This window comes from Phoenix dactylifera, unplaced genomic scaffold, assembly GCF_009389715.1.
Source record: "Phoenix dactylifera cultivar Barhee BC4 unplaced genomic scaffold, palm_55x_up_171113_PBpolish2nd_filt_p 000007F, whole genome shotgun sequence".
Classification (NCBI taxonomy): domain Eukaryota; kingdom Viridiplantae; phylum Streptophyta; class Magnoliopsida; order Arecales; family Arecaceae; genus Phoenix; species Phoenix dactylifera.
The window spans coordinates 3,340,851-3,363,685 of NW_024067666.1; the positions used below are offsets into that span (position 1 = coordinate 3,340,851).

General features: G+C 38.4%; 2 protein-coding genes and 1 non-coding gene across 5 annotated transcripts; 2 read left to right on the forward strand and 1 right to left on the reverse strand.

Moving 5' to 3' along the window:
- Window positions 1–236: 236 nt before the first annotated feature.
- Window positions 237–6,926, reverse strand: LOC103704464. The gene is made up of 6 exons (XM_008787752.3): window positions 6,672–6,926; window positions 6,470–6,542; window positions 5,081–5,132; window positions 4,893–4,962; window positions 829–930; window positions 237–697 (listed from the first exon to the last, which is right to left on the reverse strand). Exons 1-5 carry the CDS (start codon window positions 6,759–6,761, stop codon window positions 844–846), a joined length of 372 nt encoding a protein of 123 aa, XP_008785974.1. The 5' UTR covers window positions 6,762–6,926; the 3' UTR covers window positions 237–697; window positions 829–843.
- Window positions 6,927–8,826: 1,900 nt separating this feature from the next.
- LOC103704465 lies at window positions 8,827–19,038 on the forward strand. 3 transcript variants are annotated; one of them, XM_039115767.1, is made up of 10 exons: window positions 8,827–9,270; window positions 9,882–9,941; window positions 10,437–10,737; window positions 10,970–13,777; window positions 13,885–14,030; window positions 14,412–16,481; window positions 16,679–16,727; window positions 16,819–17,063; window positions 17,249–17,356; window positions 18,368–19,038. In XM_039115767.1, exons 3-10 carry the CDS (start codon window positions 10,687–10,689, stop codon window positions 18,594–18,596), a joined length of 5,706 nt encoding a protein of 1,901 aa, XP_038971695.1. In that variant the 5' UTR covers window positions 8,827–9,270; window positions 9,882–9,941; window positions 10,437–10,686; the 3' UTR covers window positions 18,597–19,038. The 3 variants fall into 3 exon arrangements, with proteins under 3 accessions (XP_038971695.1, XP_038971696.1, XP_038971698.1); XM_039115768.1 differs by having other exon boundaries at window positions 8,827–9,261; XM_039115770.1 differs by having other exon boundaries at window positions 8,827–9,020.
- A 2,077-nt stretch (window positions 19,039–21,115) lies between these two features.
- On the forward strand, window positions 21,116–21,188 carry TRNAK-CUU. Its single transcript has one exon. It is a non-coding gene; the product is annotated as a tRNA-Lys (tRNA).
- Window positions 21,189–22,835: the final 1,647 nt, after the last annotated feature.

Sequence of the window (22,835 nt, forward strand, 5' to 3'; positions counted from 1 at the left end):
TATCCAAATGGTGAATCCCAGGTTCATTGCATTGCAATCTGCTGTGAAAATGTTTGGTTGGTATGATTCTTACCAATTTTTATTCATGAGAATGCTCAGTTAGAGTAGGATGGGCACCTGAAACCTGCTCCACTGTCCTGAATGCATAAAGATCTCAACGGTCAGCATTTCTAGGGCCTCCAAATCAGCAGTTGGAATCTTCTAGGTGGAACTCCGAGTTTGCTAGTACCCTGAGATTTATCAACTGCGATCTATATTAGAAGTAAAGGTTCTCTTCACTTATCCAGAAACATATTTCCCTAAAAGCCCGAAACAAGTGAGATACATGGAGAAAAAAAAATGTCCATATTGATGTTCCAATAAGGAGACAAGTACTCTCAGCAACTCAAGTCACAACGCATTTTAGAGTAATCTTAAACAAAGTTGTGAGCTTTCAACTGGTCGATTCCGCAGAGAAATAGAATTTACAGAAGACATGCCCTGAAGGAACCTCTCGATTTCCTCCAGTGGACTAGCAATCAAACATGCATGAGGCAGTCGGCAAGGCTTCGCCATCTATCAGTTTTTGAAAAGGAAAGGTGAACCTATGCATATGTACATGAATGGACATCCAACAAAATGTGGCTTCTGGTACTGAGCTTTCTGCAGATGAGGCTCAGCCAACACTCGAGCTACTGTTGTTAATAGATCTCAGCTCCTGTAATTCAAGGAAAATTTTAGACATAACAAAGAATGACAGCAAGATAAACCTAAACTTTAAAGTAAAGATAATTGGAACTTGAGTGGTCTATCTCTGCCATGTCCTATGGTAATCTGCAAATCATTTACCTCTACTAAGGCATGCTATTGCTCGTCCTTGACAAAAAAATGCTGTGGCAAGGAAAAATCTTCCTCCTGATTTAGAGTCACTGTCTCTTCATCATCCGGTTTCTGAATTTACAAGGAAAATGCATTTAACTGTTTTAGTTTATGCTCTATCACCCAGACAGCTAAATGTAAAAACCATTCAACATATGACAAAACTTTCATCTGAACAAACTAATTAGAAGTCAAGACCAGGATTCCACCAATTTACAACATTACAATAGCTAATATATGTAAACTCGACTTTGAAGCCACATGTTTGATGTGGCTTGCAAACATCCAAAACCTACCAGAAAAGAGAAAATTTAATGTTTAAAACAATGCTAGAGTACAACAAGGATCTGAAAAATATTCTTGAAAAAGCGAAAAAAAAGTTGTAACTTTTGAGAGAGGGGTTTATTAGGCTTTGGTTAAAATAAATAGCCAACAAAGGCTTTGTAACTTCTTGACTTTAAAAGTCTCCAAGAAAAAAATTTTAAAAGTAAAGGTGAATGAGAAAACAGGCAAGAACACTTCAACAGAATATACTGGGTGGATGACATCAAAGGTGTTCTTAGAGTTTTGTGTGGTTGGTCATGTATCATGAGATTAAAAAATAAATAAGTAAATCACTCACATAAAAAGTAAATGCCTATGTGAAATGTATTGATAAAAGATTATATAGATAGATGAATAAATTTAACTGCAATATATATAAATGACAAGAAGATGCATTGGAAGCATCCATTAAAGAGTCAAAAAATAAGTGCTTTAGGAGATCAACGGTTGCACCAAGACAAGTGAAGGGGAAAACTGACATAATATTGGTATGTGTAACAGAAAATGACTGGTTTCCTTCCTATTAACAAATGGGGAAAGAAAATTTACAATCTGGAATAAAGGTGCTAGGGTTTCATTCGAGTTAGGAGCCTGTACAGAAGTTGATTCAGCTGCATAAAAGGATTCAGGTGTGATACTCTAAAATGAAACACCATGAAAGGTATTGTGTACAAATAAATAGTACTGTGCTGGTCAGCTTTATGCAGTAAAAAATGCATGCATAAAAGAATCCCCGCCTCAAATGATTAACAACAACAGCAACAATTAAAGTATGTTTACATAAAACCTTAAAGTGAATGAATTTTATGAAAACATGGTTAGGAAAAACTGGCAGGCCGTCAAACCAAAATATAAGTTGTGATAAAACAGGTTCCCCTTCTTTTTTATAAACATGTTTCAAAGAAAATCAGGTTTGATGATTGTCTGTTTTAATACAAATCATTGAGAGAGAGGACAAAAACTCACACCATGGAGAAAGCACGAGCAATACCATGCAACGATCAAAACAACCTAGCCTCAACAAAGAATGCGCTTATTGGTGTGATTTGCATGATTATCTAGGGGTTATCTAATCTTTAAATGTATGCAGTTATTATATAAGGAAGTATCATTCATACAATCAATAGTTTTCCACTGACAAAAGAAGAGCAATCATCATTTTCAAAAACCAACAATTAGGAATCTGACAATGAAGTATAATTGTCTTGTTTTGATGGATGAGGCTCTATAAGGTTAAGGACCACTTTGTAGACATAAAAGCACCTTATTTAAAGCCTCTAAAGTTGAATGCAATAACTTCTTCACGCTTCACAGAGCATCAATAATATCCTCGGCCTTTCATATTCAATGCAGAACATAAGTCAAGTACGAGGACCTATCAGTGGTCCAATTTCCACCCTCAGTGTCTTCTGCTTCCTTACTAAAATCACAAAGGGGTTCTCGATACCTTTTCCTATTTAAAAATCCTTTTGTATGGCTGATTGATATATAAGAGTTAACCAAGACATAACAGAGTATGTAAGCTTCATATAAGGGAATCTTCATTGTTCAAGCAGCACATAGGTTCTTCTCTCTAAGATGAGAATATAAATAAAATCTGCAACATCTATTGCATATTTGCATAAGATTACCCTTGTTGACCTGCTTCAGAGTGATGTGAAGCCCCTCTAAGTCAATACCTTCAAGTCAAACTGCAGGTTTGCTATTTCATCTGATTTTGCATCTTATCCCCAGAAAAAACAATAAGATACGTAACAATCACAGTCTTATTTTTTGCAGCTATCTTCAAATGAAGGTTTACAGCATTGGTGTAATTACTGAGCTTGATGTTAATGTTGCCTTTGCTTAATCCTTTTGTCGCATAGAAGTTTCTCTTCCCACCAACTACCATCATATAGCAAAGGTCATCGAGTGAATGGGACTGTCCATCAGAAAATATTCATCATCAGGCCATGACCATGACGATTCACCTGGTTACATGTATTCTAGTGGGCTTCAGAATGATACTTCACAATAAAAACCTACTAAAGCTCATTGAAGACTAACATATCTATACTATAAAGTATAACAAATACCATGGCACTGGAAAGTTCAAATGACATGGTTGTGTGTACCATGAGTCTGTCGCATCAGTTGGATCAGTCTGTCACAACATACTGGTGCAACAAACTATGCTACAACTGGTACATAATGGCAGGCTAACTTTGTACAGTTTGTTCATCATCATATCAATCGCGCAGGTATATTACTCCCTCACTGCGCAGGTATATTACTCACCCAACAACAACAACTAACCATTGCAATATCTGCACCCTCATTTACTCACCACCAACAACAAGAACCAACCATTGCAACTATCTCCATTGATTATCCTTTAGAACTAGCATTTAACAGAGCACAACATTCTACAAACTACCTCTGTCTCTACATTTTCTTTTTGTTAGGTGTTGTTGAAATCTGTATGGTCATCAGCCTTCTCATTCACCTCCAGCTCCAAAAGATACACAAGACAATGTAATTCCTTTCTTTTGAACCTCAGAAAATTGCTAGTCTTGACCCATTTTTGTGTACTGTTTAGCATCGTCTAGAAACTTTGCAATTTCTTTGGTGATTGAAAGGTTCTTAGACATTTTCTTGTTTACCTTCAGAAATTAATCACTCCTCTTTGAAGTATCATCTTAACATATGAATTGGACCTTCTATGTTTAATACAATTTTTCTCAGCTTAAAATAATTAGTACTTGATTTTCCTTGATAACAAGAACCAAAACCAGTTGGCATTCTGTTGCAACATCATAAATGTTCAAATTATTAGAAACCATCTTCCATCATGAACTAATAGAGATCTACTAAACTTGAGAGAGGTGACAGTTTATTATCGCAATTGAGTGAAGGCAAAAGATGAGAAATTTTTGTTTCCTTTTTCTACTAAGTTCTTTATTTGCTCATAGCTCACTTCCGCTTTCTTTTTATGCATTACAAATGACTTCATGACTTCAAGAAATGAAATGATGAATCCTTAGCATTATAATTTGATTGTTTTACTGGTTACAAGGATCGGATCCCTTCGCTTATAAGGTGCTCCACCTCCAAAAGCCAGTCAACAGTTTCATCTAAAGACATGTAGAATACCATTTCCTTTTTTTGCATGGAATTAAGATTAAAACCTCTAACAAACCCATGCTTCGAATCATCTTAGCCATCAACAGTCATCAGGGTTCCATCTCAAACCAAGTATGAGGCATATCTTTTTATCGCAGAAGCCTATGACAGTGGATAGACTCAAAATTAAACAATGCATGATAAACATGCCCTGCATGAACCAACGATTGCAAATGGTCGCCAATGTTAACTGCATGAACCCATCTAATCTCCAGATTTCAAATGTAGGACGATTAAATATGAGGTAGTATATGACATAAATTCTGCTTAGACCTCATTAAATACTTACATGCAGTCTCTCTCTCTCTCTCAGCACATGCAAACACATGTATATGTCATACAACTACAGTCTATGCAGCCATTATCTCCAACGCCACAGAATTAGATCAGCTTTTACATGTTAAAAATTCCCTTGTATTCCTTTTATCCTTTAAATAGCTAGTGAAAAAAAGTTAGCAGTGATACTTGCTAGCTACATGTAATTGTGAGAATAAAGACAGACAGCATAGCAATAGAATCATAAATATTAAGTACAATTTTCACTTCACCAGCATTTCTAAATTGAAGAAGCGGTCTAGCAGCTGCAAAACCTCATCTGCTGAAAAGTGTCTGTCAAAGCTGCAATTACAAGCCATAGAATAACAAGCATGATGCACGTATAATGAATTTGCTGTACCAGTCACGCATATATTGTGATATATTCCTTGAAAATAAATAAAAATGCCACAAAACTAACCTCCTCTGCAAATACTCCATCAGCCCATAAAGAACAAAGTGGCGGTGGATACCTGTATGGAAAATGGTTGTACAACATGACAATATAGATAAACATATTCAGAACTAGAAAGGATGAAATTAAAAGATCATCAACAATAATATGCAGAACCAAGTTAGTCTCGCTTTCAAATCATGGCATGCCAAGCTTGATTACAATTTGATCTGAGCTTTTGGCTCAAAACTGACCTGTTTTTAACCTTTAGGTTGGGTTACGTAAAAGATGGAATCCTCAAGTCCATCAGGTTGGTTGTTAACTTCAAGGACATGGATCTCGACAAGTGGACTTTATGTCCATCCATTCTTTCATGGAAAATTAAATGAACTGTACAGCACTCGAATATAAAATTTTGTGAATCCCGCATATATAGTGAGCATGATCTTGAATTAATCCTTCAAATATTGTTGATTTTTCAAATACAGCTATTAAAAGATAAGTCTCGAGTCAAATCATTGTTGTCCAAGTCAAAATTTAATCAACCGATTTTAACCTACTTTGACCTTGGATTGTCAGGGTATAAATTAGGTCAGCTTTCCGCTGATCCACAAAATACTTGGACATGCATGCAAAAGCAGAAGTTACAGCTAAGATACTGATAACAGCATTTAAAGAGAGAATATTTTGACTTATAAAAGAATAGTGCTCCTTCTCAATTCCTCACTCCAGTGAAACTTCGACCTGCAACGAGCCCACCACCGGTCACATTGCCCTTCATTCCTAATGTGGGTTATGAAGGCACAAATGTGTTTTGGTGTCAGAATTTTGGACCTTTATGTTGTCATCACATTAGTAGATCACTTATCAGAACTGATGGGCTCCCCATGCATAGACAACCTTAACTCTTTTGTCTCTAAATGTACGGTTCTACTAGGATGGATAGCACATCACATAGCTATAAAAAAACCGCTTTTGAAAGAAATGAAGGAAACATGAAATAAATAATCAATCATAAGTTGTTATTGATGAATGTGGGTACATGGCAACCACTCTAATACATTCTTAATCGTGAACCGATAACCTACAACCAGAAAGCGTTATTTCCTTGTATCGAGTATCGACTATATACATACTTTGACATCAAGTTTAAGCAGGGCTAAATTTTTTAAACAAAAGCTAGACATTTCCCTAAATCCTTTCATGTCCCCATTATATCTAAGCGACTATGAAAGAGATCATAAAAGACAAATATTTTTTTTTTAATTTCGACAAATGCAAGCAAAGAATTTTAACCACAAACAAACATGCAACAGCTTTTCAAACATACCAGAGACTAATCAATTCAAAACGTCCGTTGAGATTAACAAGTAAAGAACCAAGTAGTTATTATAAGCTAAATAAAGACAAAATTACCTTGTAATCTAGAAGGGGGATAGATCTCCAGAGCTTCGAGCACCCTCAATTCCAGTTCCACATGCGAGTGCTCCTAATTAAGCGAGATTTTTTTTTTTCAAAAAAGAGATTGCATATTTAAAAAAACAAAGTTAATTCAATTAATCGGACACAAAGATATCCCATCGTTGGAATCGAAAAGAGACCGACCAAGATTTCGAACCTTGTGCAAAGAAGAGGCCGAGGAAGGGGGAGCCTGGCCCGGGGAATGGACTGAGAGCCCGTATTGCTCCTCCTCGCCTGCCGCTTCCATTCTCTCTCGACCTTGATCTCGAAAAAATAGAAAACCCTAGCACAGGTTTTAGTCCAAGAAACCGCAGAAGATTTTTTTTTCTCCGCTGCGGCCTCCCGCGAGCCTCGGCATTAACCGGCGGCTTTCCGGATGCGCCGCCAGAGGCGTGGAGGGTATTAACGATCTTGGACCGACCAGGGTTAGACCATGTAGTCATCGGCTAAGCTTTATAAGATCAGGTCTGGTCCGGCCTGGTTCCTGTCCTGACCTTATTGTATCAAAATTGGGTGAAATTCGGTTTTTCTATTTCTCTCTCTAATTCTGACCAAATGCTTATTGGGTTATTCATGTAATGGTTTTATGTTTTAATACCATGCAACATGCTCTTTTTTTTTTTTGATCATTATAGAGCACACTTGATCAATGTTATGCTAATATAAATAAACAGAAGACACATCGATAAAATATAAGATGGAGGTGGATCACCTCCTGTTTCGAGACATTTGGGTGATGGTAAAAGATGGGGTGACCTTCCAAGCCAAGCATGTATTTAGAGAGGCAAACAGAGTGCCTACCTATGTAGCCAGCCATTCCGAAAGCATCATGTGGACCAAGGACGGAGAGTTGCTTCGGATACTTTATGATCTTTAGTTTTATGATTTTATTGGATGTATTCATACTCGTAATGTATGAAATACCTGTTTTAGCAAAAAAAAATGTAAGATGGAGAAGGATTATATTGATTAAAACATTCTGAAGCTACAGTAACTTTGCAACCGCGAAGAGTTTCTTTAACCTTTAACTTCTTCCTCCCATTGTCACTGCACCTACCAACCTGATTGGATTTCGAAGTACAATTTTGGTTGAGCTTGAATCTAGTGTATCAAGTTATAAAAGAGGCTAAGATATTTATTTATAGATGTTATTTAAGGATCCTTCAGGATTCATCATATGCTACCATTTAACCTATTCTATGCATGCAAATTCAAGATGCATAAAATAAAGTTTTAGTGCATGCATTGCGCTTGACCCTAAAATATTAATATGTGCCTAGCTGGGAAAAAATCCTTGAGAATCCAGGTTCCAATCCTTTCCTCTCTCTCTCTCTCTTTGTCTCTATCTAGAGAGAGAGAGAGAAAGAGAGCTGATGATTAGAAAGAAAAAATTAAATAGTCTCTGGAAGCTTGTCTACAATGACTGCATTGGTTAATGAATTCATAATTATCTTATTGACAATGAACCCATAATTAGTTTGATATGTTAATAAAAAACCAAAGAAAGCCGGTCTAGCTCCAACTCTTCACATTTTATTATCGTATCCAGTGCAATTAACAGAAACCACATCAAACCAGTCCATATCCAAACATCAATACCCCCCTTAATTACATCTTGTCCACTAATGATCACTTAATATACTAATCAATTTCTGACACTAAAAGCAACAGCATATTGGCAATTTAGAAAAAAACCCGAACAGTCACTTTTCGGGTCCACAGGCCGGTCGGGCTCTATGATTTTTTTTTTTTTTCAGTTACACGGCTACTCCTACTATTCTAGTTTAAATACAACTAACAAAATTAAGAGATAATAAATGACAAAACAAAATAGGAGAAACTCTCTAGTGTGTCCAAAGAACCTCGTCGGAATGCTATGCAGTAAAGGAGGCGATCCAATCCGTAGTCCTGTTCGCCTCACGGTATATATACCTTTTCATGCTGTCCTTAGTTCCACTCCGATGGCTGTCAGTCCAACTAAGTGTCGCCCTCGCAGCAATCAGTCCCAAGTCAAGGCTCCGGATCACAAATTCCGCACTTATATTGTCTCCGACTTTGAATACAGTGTCTTCAAAATTCACCTACAGATGACCGGGAGCACCCACCAGTGATTACTCTTGCGTTGAACGTGACAGAGTTGGTCCGGTGCCGAACCGCATCCGGCCCATCACGAGCCCCCAACGTAACGTCTGTCACAAACTCCGCCCCGCGAAATCTCTCTCGGGCGCATATCAGACGGTCCTGATTCGCGCTCAAATGTGGAAACCACCAACGGACCCGAACCGGGGTTCTTCCCTACTTCCCTGTTCGTTGAAATATTCGTTCACTTTATGTTTGCTCCGCAGCCCCCATTCTCGCCGAGGAAGGGAGCTCGAAAGGCCTCCATAGCCCCACCTTCGTCTCCCAGCCCTAACCCTAGCTCGGAATCCAGAGATTTAAACGCTAACCCTGGTTTCAGGGGGGTATCGGTTTCGATCTCCATTTGTGGAACTCGTAGGCAATCCAAGTAAGCTAGCTGGAACCTCTCCATCTCCCTCCCTGAATCGGCAGTCCCGGTTTCAGAGCGGTTCTTGGCTAGGGTTCCGGTTCTTTGTTCACTGGATGGGCGTTGGGTTTCGATTTTTTTCTTCCCGTGGTAATAATCGTCTGCGGAGTTTGGGAATTCCATGTTTGGGCAGCTGTTCTTGCGTGAATTGTGCGGAGGCATGTCGGCGCTGGCGTTCAGTGGCAAGATGTGGTTTTCGGAAGTGAGTTAGGTGGGGAGGCGCAGTTCTAGGGTTTGGTGCTTCTTTTTGGCGTGCGTGCTGTGTAGAATTTCTCAGTCTATAGAGAAATGCACACCTTTCGCTTCTCTGATGCTTGAAGGAAGTGTAGTGTTTGGTTGTTAGGCCGTGGTTTTATGAGATTCGAGTTTCTTTTTTAGTTCGAGCATTTTGAACTAAATTTGTAGCAGTTAGGAATCGTTCACGTGGCTTTTTCTTTTGCTAGATTTTCTAATGTATGGATGTATCGTTGCCATAAAGTTTGAACTTTATTTACCATATACTGCATCTATTTTTTTTTTTTACTCCCGAAGAACGATGGTTCATAGTTTTTAACAAGTGATATCGATTTGTTTCCGTGGAGCATGATTCTTTTCGAGGTAAGTATTGTTATTGTTTATAAAACCAGTTAAAATTGTTGAAGAACGAACTCTTAACAGATCAGTTGTGGTACATAGTTCTTTGCTGTGGCATTGTCTATTAGACAGAATCTCTTCTATCATCTTTCGCAGTCTATGCAGAGTTCTTACTCTTAAGTCATGAATCTATGCAATCTAACACTAGTTTTGGCTGAATGTTATCTGAGTGCATGTTTCTACATGCAGGCCTAGCATGAGTTCTTGATTGAAAATATCTGCACGACTGGAACCAGGTGCTTCTCAAAGGTAAATTTTCGTTACTATTTTTTTTCTTGCCATATTTCACATTGAGTAATCGGTTATTGATAGCCTCATTATGTTCGAGCTGTGATGCTCTTTTTTTGACTTATTTTGTTTTATTCACTGATTCCTTCACCAAGATATAGCATACTTTATGATGGCGATATTTTGAATATATTAGGTTAGCTAGAAGGTATGAATGAGAGAAAATAGGCTTTCAAATAAGAAGCCAAAAATTAATGCATTATAAGAACAAATGTTCGGTGTTGTAAAGACTTGTTAAAGGATGTATAGCTGGTTTTGTTGGACTGTGCAATCTTTTCTGGTTGTTTTCTTCATGTTGCTTCGGAGAAGTTGTTCTTACTGCTGTCCTGATGATTGAGGGAAGTGTAGAGCTAGCATGACTTCAGCTGCCATGAATAGTCACATAACATTGTTCTGGAGCGAGTTTGAATTATGTAATTGTACTTGCTTATTGACCATCCTTTTGTTGCTCTCCAGGACTGAGAGGCTATTGAAGTTTGCACATTTCTTTCCATTTGGGTAGATTTCCCTTACTGTTCCCGGACAATGTGAAAGCACTAGTACTGGTTACTGCAAGCCACCTCATCTATGCCAGAGAATGAAGTCGCTGAGAGGATCCATAACTTTTTTGAGCAAGATAGCTTCTCGCAAATTCTTCATTCTTAAGTGCAAGGCCAAAGTTGGCCAGTTTTAACCAACAATCCATGGATTGGTACCCAAAGGCAGAATGGAGTTCTTCATAATTTTGATTCAAAGAACTACATTGCTCATTCTTCAGGTATGAACTTATGTTTATCCTGTGAATTGCCCCCACTTTTGCCTGGATTAGGAACCTCAGTATCTCCAAAAGATTGCTAAATGTGCGGTGTACTTGCAACATGTGATTATTTGCTAATTGCTTCATCTGTATTCTGTACTTCTTTCTCTGCAATTTTGGCAGACTGACTTGATATCTTCTCGTTGATTTGATTGAATGAAATGGAGGCTTCTTTTTGCGATTTCATGTATAGCTATTTGTGATTGCTTTGCTTTTGAAAGAGTCTGAGCAAGGCAATGGCAGACAGTCTTCGCAAGTGCCTTCTGGCATAAATTTGACGCAGTCAACCCTAAACCAAGAATTTGCTAGAAATCAATCTAGAGGCCAAGAATTCAACTCAAATGGATTTATGCATGGTTCTCATGGTCTTCACCGAAGTTCCAATCAAGTGGGGTTTCTAAGGGATGGAACAACTTCTGATAGTCATAGTCTACCACTTAGAGGCTTATGGACTTTTGAGTTGCAGCAGGGAAAGGCCCCTGAAAATGGCTCCGGTCTTAAAAGAAGTTCAGAGAGGTCTGATGTAGTTGAAGCTCCTGCAAATTTTGGCTTTTTTGGTGCTCAACAACAGCTCAGTATGAGCCAACACCCAGGACTATCACAGCCTCACTCTAGGCAGCAGCAAGGGTTTAATGATATGCAGTTATGGCAACAACACTTGGTGTACAAACATCTACAAGAGATTCAGAGGCAGCAGCAACTTCAGCAATTGGAGCTGGGGGGAAGGCCACAAAGTTTAAATACTCAGCTACCTGGAGTTGCAAGACAACCAGCTGTTGATCGGTTTCCAGGCGTGCTGAATGGCATGCCTGTTAGTGATTCATCTAATTACATGTGGTCAAATGAGCATATAGAAGGTGAATTGAAGACTCCGAGCAGCTCTCATATGCTTCTTGCTGGGAGTATGAGCATGGCACAGTGTAGTGGGTCTCCCATGCATGGAATTTCAAATGGGCTTATATTTTCACATGAACAGGACCAATTAATGCGACCTTTGGGGTTTATTCCCCAACTTGATCAATCTTTGAATGAGACTCCTGTTCCCCACATGAGAGGCTCTTCAATTTATTTCTCCCAGTTCCAAGGAATGTCTCGTGATTACACTGATGCATTGATCAAGGAAGGTGGGAACCAGGCAGAGAAGTCATCAATTCAGTCACCTGCACTAACTTGTTTTCAAAGTGGTCATCTTATGGTTCCCGAGCAGGGCTGCTTACAGGACAGTGTTTTGATTGCTAAGCAGGCCTTTCAAGGAAAGAGTTCTCCGGAGCAAGGTTCGAATATTGGTGCCACATCAGGTAACTATTGGCAAGCAGATCATGTCTCACATAATTTGCAGGCTCATGAATTTCAAGGTAGGAAGGAAGAAAGTGATTGGTCAGGAAACCTGGAGGAAGAGGCAGCGATGCAGATAAAACCTTCTCGTGGTGGAACTAGTCTAGATCCGGCGGAAGAGAAACTCTTGTTCAGCACAGATGATGATGGCAATTGCGCTTCTTCTTTTGGAAGTAGTATCATAAACTCAACAGGTTTTCTGCATGATAAACCTTTGGAAAGTAATGACCATTTTGGTACATTTCCTTCCATTCAAAGTGGGAGCTGGAGTGCTCTTATGCAAGAGGCTGTGGAAGCTTCAAGCAGCAATGCTGGACTACATGAAGAGTGGAGTGGCTTGAGTTTCCAGAAAACAGAACTATTGAGTGGGAAGAGGTCTGCTGCATTAAGTGATAATGGAAAGCAACAAATGATGTGGGATGATAGCAATCAGCAGAGTGCATCATCTATGACCTCAAGACCTTTTCCTTTGTTTAATGATGCTCATGCCAGCTCAAACTGTCGTACAGCCCGTAGTTTTCCGCCCCCTGCTAGATTTGCATATGAACTGAATGAGAGAGTATCAACTGATGCTTCCCATGAGTCCATTCAACAACCATCAGAAGAAGCTAGTAATGAGCATCTAGATCAGAGTCACCAGCAAAAGCAATTTATAGGGACCACCTTTCAGGCTCAAATGCACTTGGATAATGTTTCTAATGATGTTTGGAAAGGACAGATGTATGAACAGTCAGTAAACTTTGCAAAATCTACAGGCATAGAGCTGAACTTGCAGAACATGCAGGTTTTGGTTCACCAACAGAAGATGCCTTTGCCTAATATAAATAGCCAGCTTAGTAACAAGCCAAATGGATGGAACATCAATGGGTCACTGTCTCCTGATAAATTGAAAGCCCATGATAATAATGTCACAAGTCAAGATGCTACCTTGCATGTGGAAAAGAACTATGACAGCAATATTTGGAAGGTTGGTGGAAATCAGGCAGCTGTATCCTTGCCTAACTTTTCTGGTGGGTTGCAGCCAATTAGATCTGACCGGGGCAGTCCTAGAGTGAGCAATGATGATGCCTGTATGGGTGACTTTGCTGCTATTACAACTTCAAGTACCTTGACATTTAATCGGGAAATAAATCATGAGGTTCTTAACAGGCATCAGGGTGATTATGGAAAACATGTTGCTGTTGATTCCACTGTGAAATATAAAGGAGATGAAAATTTTACAAAATACCAGAATCAGTTAAGCAGGGGTCAACATGCTTGGGACTCATCCTTAAATAACACTGACCAAGGATCAAGTGAACCATATAACGGCAAACAAGAAAATAGCCTCCCAGAAGAGGTTTCTAATGAAGGCTATGATTTCAGACAATCACATCCCACCTTGCATGCTGATCCAAGAGGTTGTGCAAGAGAGAATTTAGCTGGAAAAGAACACCATCTTTTGGTGATCAAAGGCCAAAAATTGTCTGGTCAATCTAGTTGGAAAACTTTGGGGCCTCACAGGTTTCAGTATCACCCAAAGGGAAATTTGGGGATGGATATGGAAACTGATTCCCAAAGTGACAGATCATATTCTCGGAGCACTTCCCATTTGGTAGTTCAAGGTTCGAAGAATCGAGAGCAAGCTGGACATTTTGTTGGATACAATGCTGTTGATATGGGAAAGGTAAATGGTGAACTTATTGCGGATAATTTTTAGTAAAATGAGTTTCACTTATTTTTCCTTCTATCCTTTTTGTTGGCTGGAAGTATTATGTTTTTTGTCCATTATAGGGGCACTTAATTGGTACACAAAGGAGTGCAAAAGGAACCAAAGAAATACAATATAAAGGCTCCATTCCTGGCCGTGACTCTGCTTTGTCTTCATTTGATGGATCAGCTGCTCGTTTTTCTCAGAATAGAAGTGCTGGCTGGTCAAGGTTGGTAATGGGCTTTTAATATTTGCTTCTATACCTTATATTATATTGTTATAAGCACCTGAATATCAATTCTTGGAAAAAATGTCCCTCCATGATGATTTTTTCTGGAGTAACATTACAGGCTTGTAGAATAGAACCTTACATTCTTTTTCTTTTGTAAGCATGCAACTCATGAGAAATCAACCAGTACAACGAAACTATACTGAGATTTCTGGTTATCAAATTTTGTAATAACAATTGTTGATAAAAGTTCATATTTCTTCTTTTAATCCCTGTTTACTCTTCTTGCCATCCTGCTACTTTTAGCTGAAGTGTTTATCAGGGCATTAGCTTCCCCATATATGCCTTTTTCTAACACAACAGTAAATACAACTGTTGTAGTCAATATATGCTCGACCTTCTTCACAACGTGGACCAATCAAGGGAAAGAAACACTGTTTCATGTTTCAGTTATTCTGATCATAGTGCACCATCTGAGATGCCTGAGTCAGCTGCTTCTGATGGTTCTGCTCATCTTCAGCATAGCCAGTCTTCTGCCTTGAAAGGGTTTGGTTTAACATTGGCTCCACCATCTCAAAGACAACCACTTTCAAATCATTCCTTGCCCTCACAGACTTCCTTACAAGCATTAAATGATTGTGATTCAAAGGAGCTGGACTCAGGGGCAGGAGACAAGGATCAGATGTGGTTGACATCGACCACTAAAATTCCATCTATCCCTCCACATGAAACATCTGAGGGAGAAAATTTGGATGATGAATCAAGTATATCTGGACAGGCTAGCATGTCAAGTATTTATGAAAACTCCATGGCTCCCTCCTCACTTCCTTATGCATGGAACAAGGATATCTTTAATGCAAACGTACTAGCAACAATGGACCATTCAGCAAGACCTTTTGGAAGCGAAGCGGATGTAGGTGGTCATAGCAGATACACTTCTCATCCTAATGTGACAGATGACTCTAGTGGTGGAGCTTTAGCTGATCAATCTGCTCAGGTCTCACTACCTAGTGTGGATGACAGAGTTTCCTCTTTCAGACTTGTGCCATCTGCTGATACTTGTGCACCAATTGCTTCGCAGTTTTATTCACTAGATTCAGGGCATTCTCAGCTGATAAATGCAAATACTCATGTAATAAATTCAGGTCAACAACACTCTCTTGTGGAACCAAAATCAGTTGACCAGCATTCTGCTACAACAGGCTTTTCTCAACAAGGTGGCTTTTCAACAATGTTACATAATGTATGGCCAAGTACATCATCTCATCAATGCCTATCTGGAGCCCAGCCTCAAAAGACAGTGCCCATTGTAAGTCAGTCTACAAGTCCATTACCTAGCATGAGGGCTACAAATTCTTGTACCATGCAGATGACCGTTGATGACAGCAGCAGGAGAGGAGGAAGTGCTCCATGTGAGATCGGTTCATCTTCTATTGATTCCTATCAACAACAGCCGCCTGATAAGGTGGATGTTGCTCCTATGAAAGGCAATACATCGCAAGGGCAAGAACTAGTGCGAAAACATCTCTCTGATGGAAATTCTGCTGTCTCCATTCCATCACTGGTCTGTCTACACCAGCAAGATCTCAGTCGAGCAAAACATGGACAGGACTTGAATATTGCCTCTTTATATCATGGTAAGGGTGCCTCTGAACTAACTCTAAAATCATTAGATGCTCATACACGAAACTACTCCCTGCTTCAGCAGATGCAGGTGAAGGGTGTAGAGCCTGATCCTAGTAAACAGATTGGAAAGAGGCTCAAAGGAGCAGATTTGGATTCTGATGCTGTGCAGATCGGGTGGACAGGAGGTCAGAGGTTTATTTTTGGACAGAATTCAGTTTTGAAGGAACTGGATGCAAGCATCCAGCATAGTTCATTTCCTTCTGATGTCAAAATGCTGAGCTTTTCTTCAAAGGAAAATGAAGATAAAAGCACAAGCACGTGTTCTCAGATCACTGGTAGAGATTTACCTTCTCAAGATCTACTTGCCTCAATACAGCATGATATGCAGAATCATGCAAATTCTCCTATTAAAAGTTCCAAGTCAACAGGGAATGAACGGCTGCAGATTAGTCCTCAAATGGCTTCTTCCTGGTTTGGGCTGCATGAGGCCTATAAAAATGGTCAAATTCTAGCATTGTATGATGGACTCAATAATTCTCAAAGGACTGCAAAAGGTGCGACCTGCTTCTTTGCAAAAGTTCCTGAGGGCATGCATAACAGTACTCTGGTGGAGGAAAGATTTAATGCCAGTAAGGTCGGTAACCTCCAGCAGAATACATCATCCGCCGTCATAGCTACCATTGAGGCACCTTCTCATTCTCTACCTCCGGATGCCATTGATAGTAATATGATTCTAATGCCAAAGAAGCGTAAGAGTGCAACCCTGGAGCTGTTACCTTGGCACAAGGAGGTGATGGAAGGTTCTAGAAGGTTGCAAACTATCAGGTGGTATTCAAAAAATAGCAATTTGCTTAGTGATTTCTTTTTTGATATATTTTTTATTGGGCTCATTGTGGTCATGCATACATGCTTGTGTTGGGGCATCGAGTATGTGTTTGCATGTCACCACATAAGCTTGAGTGTGTGCATGTTGTGTCTATCTCTCCTAGTTAATAATTGTAGTTCTTTCTTATTTTCTACAGCATGGCGGAGTTATATTGGGCTCAGGCCGCCAATAGGCTAATTGAGAAGGTTCATTTCTTATCAATTTCACATTTTATGATTCTTTATCTTTCTCCATAGCATTTTGGTACTGGAGTATATTGACCACTTATGCCTACAGATTGGAGATGAATTCGAGATAACGGAAGATTTCCCATCAATTACTCGATTGCGAAGAAGGCTTGTCTTGACAACTCGGCTAATACAACAACTCATTCCCTCTGTACCAGCTAGATTTCTTAATGCAGATGCAACTTCCTATGAAAATATCGCATACTTCAGTGCTAAATTAGCACTAGGAGATGCATGCAGCCTTGTCTCTTGCTCAGGAAATGATTCTCACATGCTTTTGAACAATAGAAAAATGTAAGCTTTATAGCATTACACATTTCAAAATGAGCAAGCTGCTTGCTTTTAAAATTCTAAAAGCATCTGATTTGTGCGATCTTTAATTCTTTGCTAACATAGATTCTGGATATCTTGGACTCACATGGTCAGCTAGATGCCTCTCATTTTGAACATGATTAATTTTTTCTTTAAACTTTGTTCAGGAGACCTGAAGAGCTTAAGTCCTCTGAGAAAGCAGGAGACTCTTTTTTCTCAGAAGTCATGGGAAGTTTTATTGGAAGGTTAGAGGAACTTGAAAGCAATCTCTTGAGGTAAGCTTGAGCTTTATATTGTAACTTTTTGCTTCAGTCAAGTTATTTCTGCTATTGCTGCTGCTCATGATATTCATATTTAAAGTCAGAAATCCAAATATGATGCCATTGTTTATGTACGTCTCAAGCATGCTGATAAATATAGGTCACTCATCTCATTAATGACAGGGCTCTGCCCATATATTTCACCTATCTGAATTATCCTTGGAATTCAATCAGTGACCAATTCCTGTTGAATTCTTTCTTGACAACATATTGATACAGGCTGTTAGCCATAGCAGTATCAAATTGGTCAATCGGCTCATGTACGTTCATACAGAGTGATAAACTAATAGATGGATAACTGATATGACTTGGTCATCTTTTTTCTTTTTATTTTTCGTAAGTGAAAATGTCATGACCATCTGGAATGAAGATTAGGAGATTCATGCAGAAGCGTTGGAGAATAATGCATAAGAAACATGAAAATTGAAGGCGACAGTAGGGTTGTAGCCTTAGATGGGAATGCAGTCAGTTCTACATTATCAAAGCCTAATTGGATGGACACTGCTTGGCACATGATCACTTTTTTTAGAAATAGAAAACCTTGCTGGATGGTTAGGAATAACCACCTAATGTCCTTACTCCTTTGTGTTACTGGAAAGACCTTTAAAGTTAGAGAATTAGTTGAGCTTTTACTTTTGTATTTGATATTCTAGAAAAATGGTGGTTGTGCATTTAGCAAGTTATTCAATGAAGGGCCGAAGGAATTTAAATCATAATGCCATAACCATTGATGCCCGTTTTGTTTTCACTTATGACTGAAATAGATGTAGCAAAGAGTGTGTTGTCTCTTTTTCATTGGAAAAAGAGCTTATGATTTTTTTTTTCCTTGATAGATTACACGCTTATGACCATGGAAGAAATGTGTACTTGTATTGTCATCATAAATATATTGAAAGCCAACTTGGTTATATATCTCATTATATCCCCGCCTTCTTGAGTTTCATCTGATAAATTTGTCTGTTTCAGATTGGAGAAGAGGTCTTCTATATTAGATTTAAGAGTGGAATGCTGGGATTTGGAGAGGTGTTCCATCATCAATCGTTTTGCAAAGTTCCATGGTCGGGCTCAGACAGACAGCGTCAGGAGCTCATTGACCTCCGAAAATGCACCTCACAGAGAATTTCACCAGAGAAAGGTGATGGCTTTTGCCATGCCTGGAAATTTTCTTGAGGGGGGGCTATGTCTCTCTCTCTAGATCATTAACTTGTCGATCGGTTTTTCCTTCACCATTTGTTGTTATCATCCATCATCCTGGGTGCTTTATGCACATCGTTCACACACAAGTAAACACAAACAGAAGTGGGGAAGTAGTTGCATCCACTAAATATTTTGAAGAAGCTGATGCAACAATGTAGGGGTGTCTATTTTTTCAAATTGATTGCTTTGGGTGGTCTTTTCTTTGCTGTGCCCCGGGTATAGGTTTTTGTGTATTCATGAAAGAGGAGGTTTGGCTTATCCATTGTCATTTTTCAAATGGAGAGGGCTTATTATTTGCTTACATGAGAAATGACTATGATACTTAGGTCGCTTATAATCATCCAATTCATCCTCGACCAGATCCTGCTATTTTGCAGTCATATCAGAATGCAAGGTACTGCATTACATACTCAAAGAAAGAACAAATGGTAATGCTGCCACTCTTTGGCATTGTTTTTTGGCTTGTAACTTTTTGGTATGGCTGGGGTTGGCAGTTGGTCTCTGCACTTCTGGGCAGAGGTTTAAATTAGCAGACTCAAACGGCTATATTTCTTATAGAGGTGCTGTGAATGGGCTCCACTTGACCTGTAGGACTTCTGGTGGATAATCCTTTTGGAATGGCCGCTCTCTCTCTTTCTCCTTTTCAACGCCCACCAGTATCTTGTTTTTTATTGATAAACTTTAAAAGAAGGTACGGAGTAATAATATATGTATGCCGGAGAACGCCTGAACACTGAGATAGTGAGAGACTTCTAGTTGAATGTTATCCACTTCTGCATGCGTCCACCAAAAATAAAAAAGACAGGCATGGGTTCTTGGTAAGAAGGACGTCAGTTCAGAATCTTTTGGGATTGTAAATTCTTTCTTTTTAATTTGGACATTGGACAGGCAAATCCAACGGTGTCCCCACGCTTTCTGGACCACAAAGTGACTCTAGCTGTCATGAAAAGGGTTCGATCTTTGTTGTTGTGTTAATATTTTTCTGATAGTTGACCCTTTTGCAGACTGCTAAATCCATCAGAGGACAACTATTAACTTCCAGCTTGGAAGCTGTGCTGTTGCCGCAAATTGCGTTCTCCTACAAGGCTGTTATGAGGTTGATAGCCTGATTATATTTTAAATGGTCTTTGAGTACCTTGTTGATTAGATAACAATTCGCACTATCCTGTTATATATATATATATATAGCATTTGTTTCTTTGGCCTACAAAAAGAATTGAGAGGGCTGGCGAGCTAAAGTAGTTCTCAAGATTTACAGGAGTGCGTGGAAGGAAGAATTACCAAGATGGCATATTTGTGTGTTATTAGTATTTGGTGTTTAATTTGAAATTTCCAATCAAATTATATACAAGATATTAGTTTCTAAAATAGGTGATTAACGATGTTTCAAAGAGATTGCATGGCCAACAATGGGTCTGATTTTGTTTCTCCAATGCACCATATGAATGACTCCTTGATTGATGTTGTTATGTGAGAAAATTTTGTGAAATGCCGACAGGAGGCGATGAAGTTGCACTGAGAGCAAATAGCAAAGAATTTTATAAAATCCCAAGCAAAAAGAATTGCAAATGCCATATTTTTACTTTCCATCAACTTCTCAATATCCTATTTTGTTGTCACAAGAGAAACTTCCCCATTCTGGTAGTATTAATTGCTGCTAAATTTCCCTTTACTTGAGTCAAGACGAAGATTGACCACCAATTGTCAGCACCTTGAATGCATGATATCTACTGAAGAATCTGCTGGCAGGAAAGGAAACAGATATCTGATTCCATTTTATGAGAGGGATGGGATGGTCCAACGAATCCGTTCATTATTAATTAACGCTTCACTTGGAGTGGAATGCATGATATTCCCCTGGAATGTTTTATCCCATCATGTTTTATTTTGGCCCGTAATGTTTTTTTTCCGTCACATTGGAGGAGAGATACGGATGGAGACGTAGTTAACAATGGTGATGCGAGGGGGCGTCCATTTCGTGCATGCAAAGAGTTCTCATGCTCAGAACAAGAGGACTGGTGTAAGAAATGGTGGGATATATGTGTATCTGTACATTGGGAAAGGGGAGGGGTGTAAATGGTGTCCGAACCTTTGAGTTGCTGGGCCAGTGATTTTTTTTTTCTCTTCCGAAGTGGTTGGCCATATATGAGGCAACCCAGTCCATAGCCTCGTTGCCCTCTCTAGAGACATGTTTGCAATACACCGAGTATGGCTCAGTCCGACCCATGCCGCCCTCAACTCAACTCAAATCTTATATGAGCTTAAGAAACCCTATATATATATATATATATATATATATATATATATATATATATATATATATATATATATATATATATATATATATATGCACTCACTTGTAGATGCCTCAAATTAGGTTTTAGTTAGCTATAGGTGTCGTGGACGTGGAGTATATGTTATACAAGGAGTCCTTGGGTTATAAGGGCCAAGGGATGTCCTTTGGATTAATGGTACCTCACCTTAGAATAGAACGTAACGAGATGCCTCGCACCATCAGCCCGTCTAGCTCAGTCGGTAGAGCGCAAGGCTCTTAACCTTGTGGTCGTGGGTTCGAGCCCCACGGTGGGCGTCTAAATCTTCCACGGAGGATTCATATTTATGTGTATAAACTTACTTTTTCCTATTTATTTCCTGAATAACTTTAGTTTTATTCAGGATCTTTTAAAACTTTATTCATTGTAGGTACTTTTCTATCATTAAACAAATAAAACTATTCCACCTCTCTTCACCCCCTCCAACTTATGTTTTAACCTTGTTAAAGCCAATTAAATATTTTTAAAAACAATTTTTTTTTAGATTTTTGAAACCTGTAACAGTATACTTGGTTGCAAAGAAAATTGCTTGAAAAAATTTTTTTTTTTACTTAAAATATCTAGTCTTTTGTTTGTTGGTTTTATTAAAAAATGAACAAGTTCAGACAGCACATAGCTAGTATTTCAAAATTTCTCCCTTTTCCCAGAAAGTCCTTCTTCCCCTTGAATTTCCATCTAAGCAAACATTCCCTAAAGTTGTTCTCATTACTGTGACATTATTTATGTGCTCAAAAAATTATTTAATTTAATAAACCCAAATAAATCTGTTTACATTTTTTTCAGATTTATTAAGGAACAAAACAGGAGTAAATAATACTAGCAATGTGCCAAATTGAAAGCATTCCAACAGGCAAATTTAAATCATACAACAAATTGAAAGAATAATTGATGTCACTCAAACACTGTGAGTTTCAATCAAATAATATACTACGAAATTTTGCATGAATGAAGCTTACGAAATGTTGTAAATGGGTGTAAAACTTTGTGACAATGGATAGTCACCGTGTTCGCTTTTAGATACATCAATTTGTCTACTACAAAATGTTGCGTATGAATGCTTTACAGACTAGGGCTGAAAATGGATCAGATACAAATCGGATATTGATATATCTATATTTGTATTCATATTTTTTAATGAATACGGATAAAAATATTAAACGGATAAACAGATACGCATACGAATCGGATATTGAATATATCCTTATTTGTTATAAATGAATACAGATATGAATCAAATATTAAATATATCTATATTTTCTTATCCGAATACGGATATAAATTAGATACTTTTTTGGATATTAATCAAATTTAAGCAAAATTCAAGGATGAAAACTAGTACTAAAAACATAATCATAAAAAAAAAGATTCAATTAAAAAATATAATTTTAACAAGCATTTATTAATAATAAAAACTAACAATTTTATAAAAGATATACCGCTCAAGGTTGCTCGTCCCCAAAGTAGAGAGGATCTATGGTGCCTCCAACGTATCTCATGATTGTCGCTAGTTGTAATTGTAGGATGGAAACTAAGAAATGGATGGACGAATGAGATATTTGAGCCTTTTAGACATGCGGGGTGATTCGAAAGTTCTCACTTGAATCGGGTATTCTATATTCAAGTTACTATCTTAAGTGATGGTCATTCGATATTTGAGTTCCTTTTAATTTAGGTTTGGTTAATCACTTAATTAATTTTCTGATTTAACTTAATTTAAACTTCTTCTTTTCACTTATCCTTATTCGGATATTCGAATCTGAAAAAATTAGGTTCATCCGCATCCATATCTGTATCCGGAAGATTTTTGAACTGACCATCCGAATCTGTATCCAGATTCAATCGGATAAAAAAAAGTATCCAAATCCGATCCGAATCGGATACGGAAATGGATACGATTGGATGTA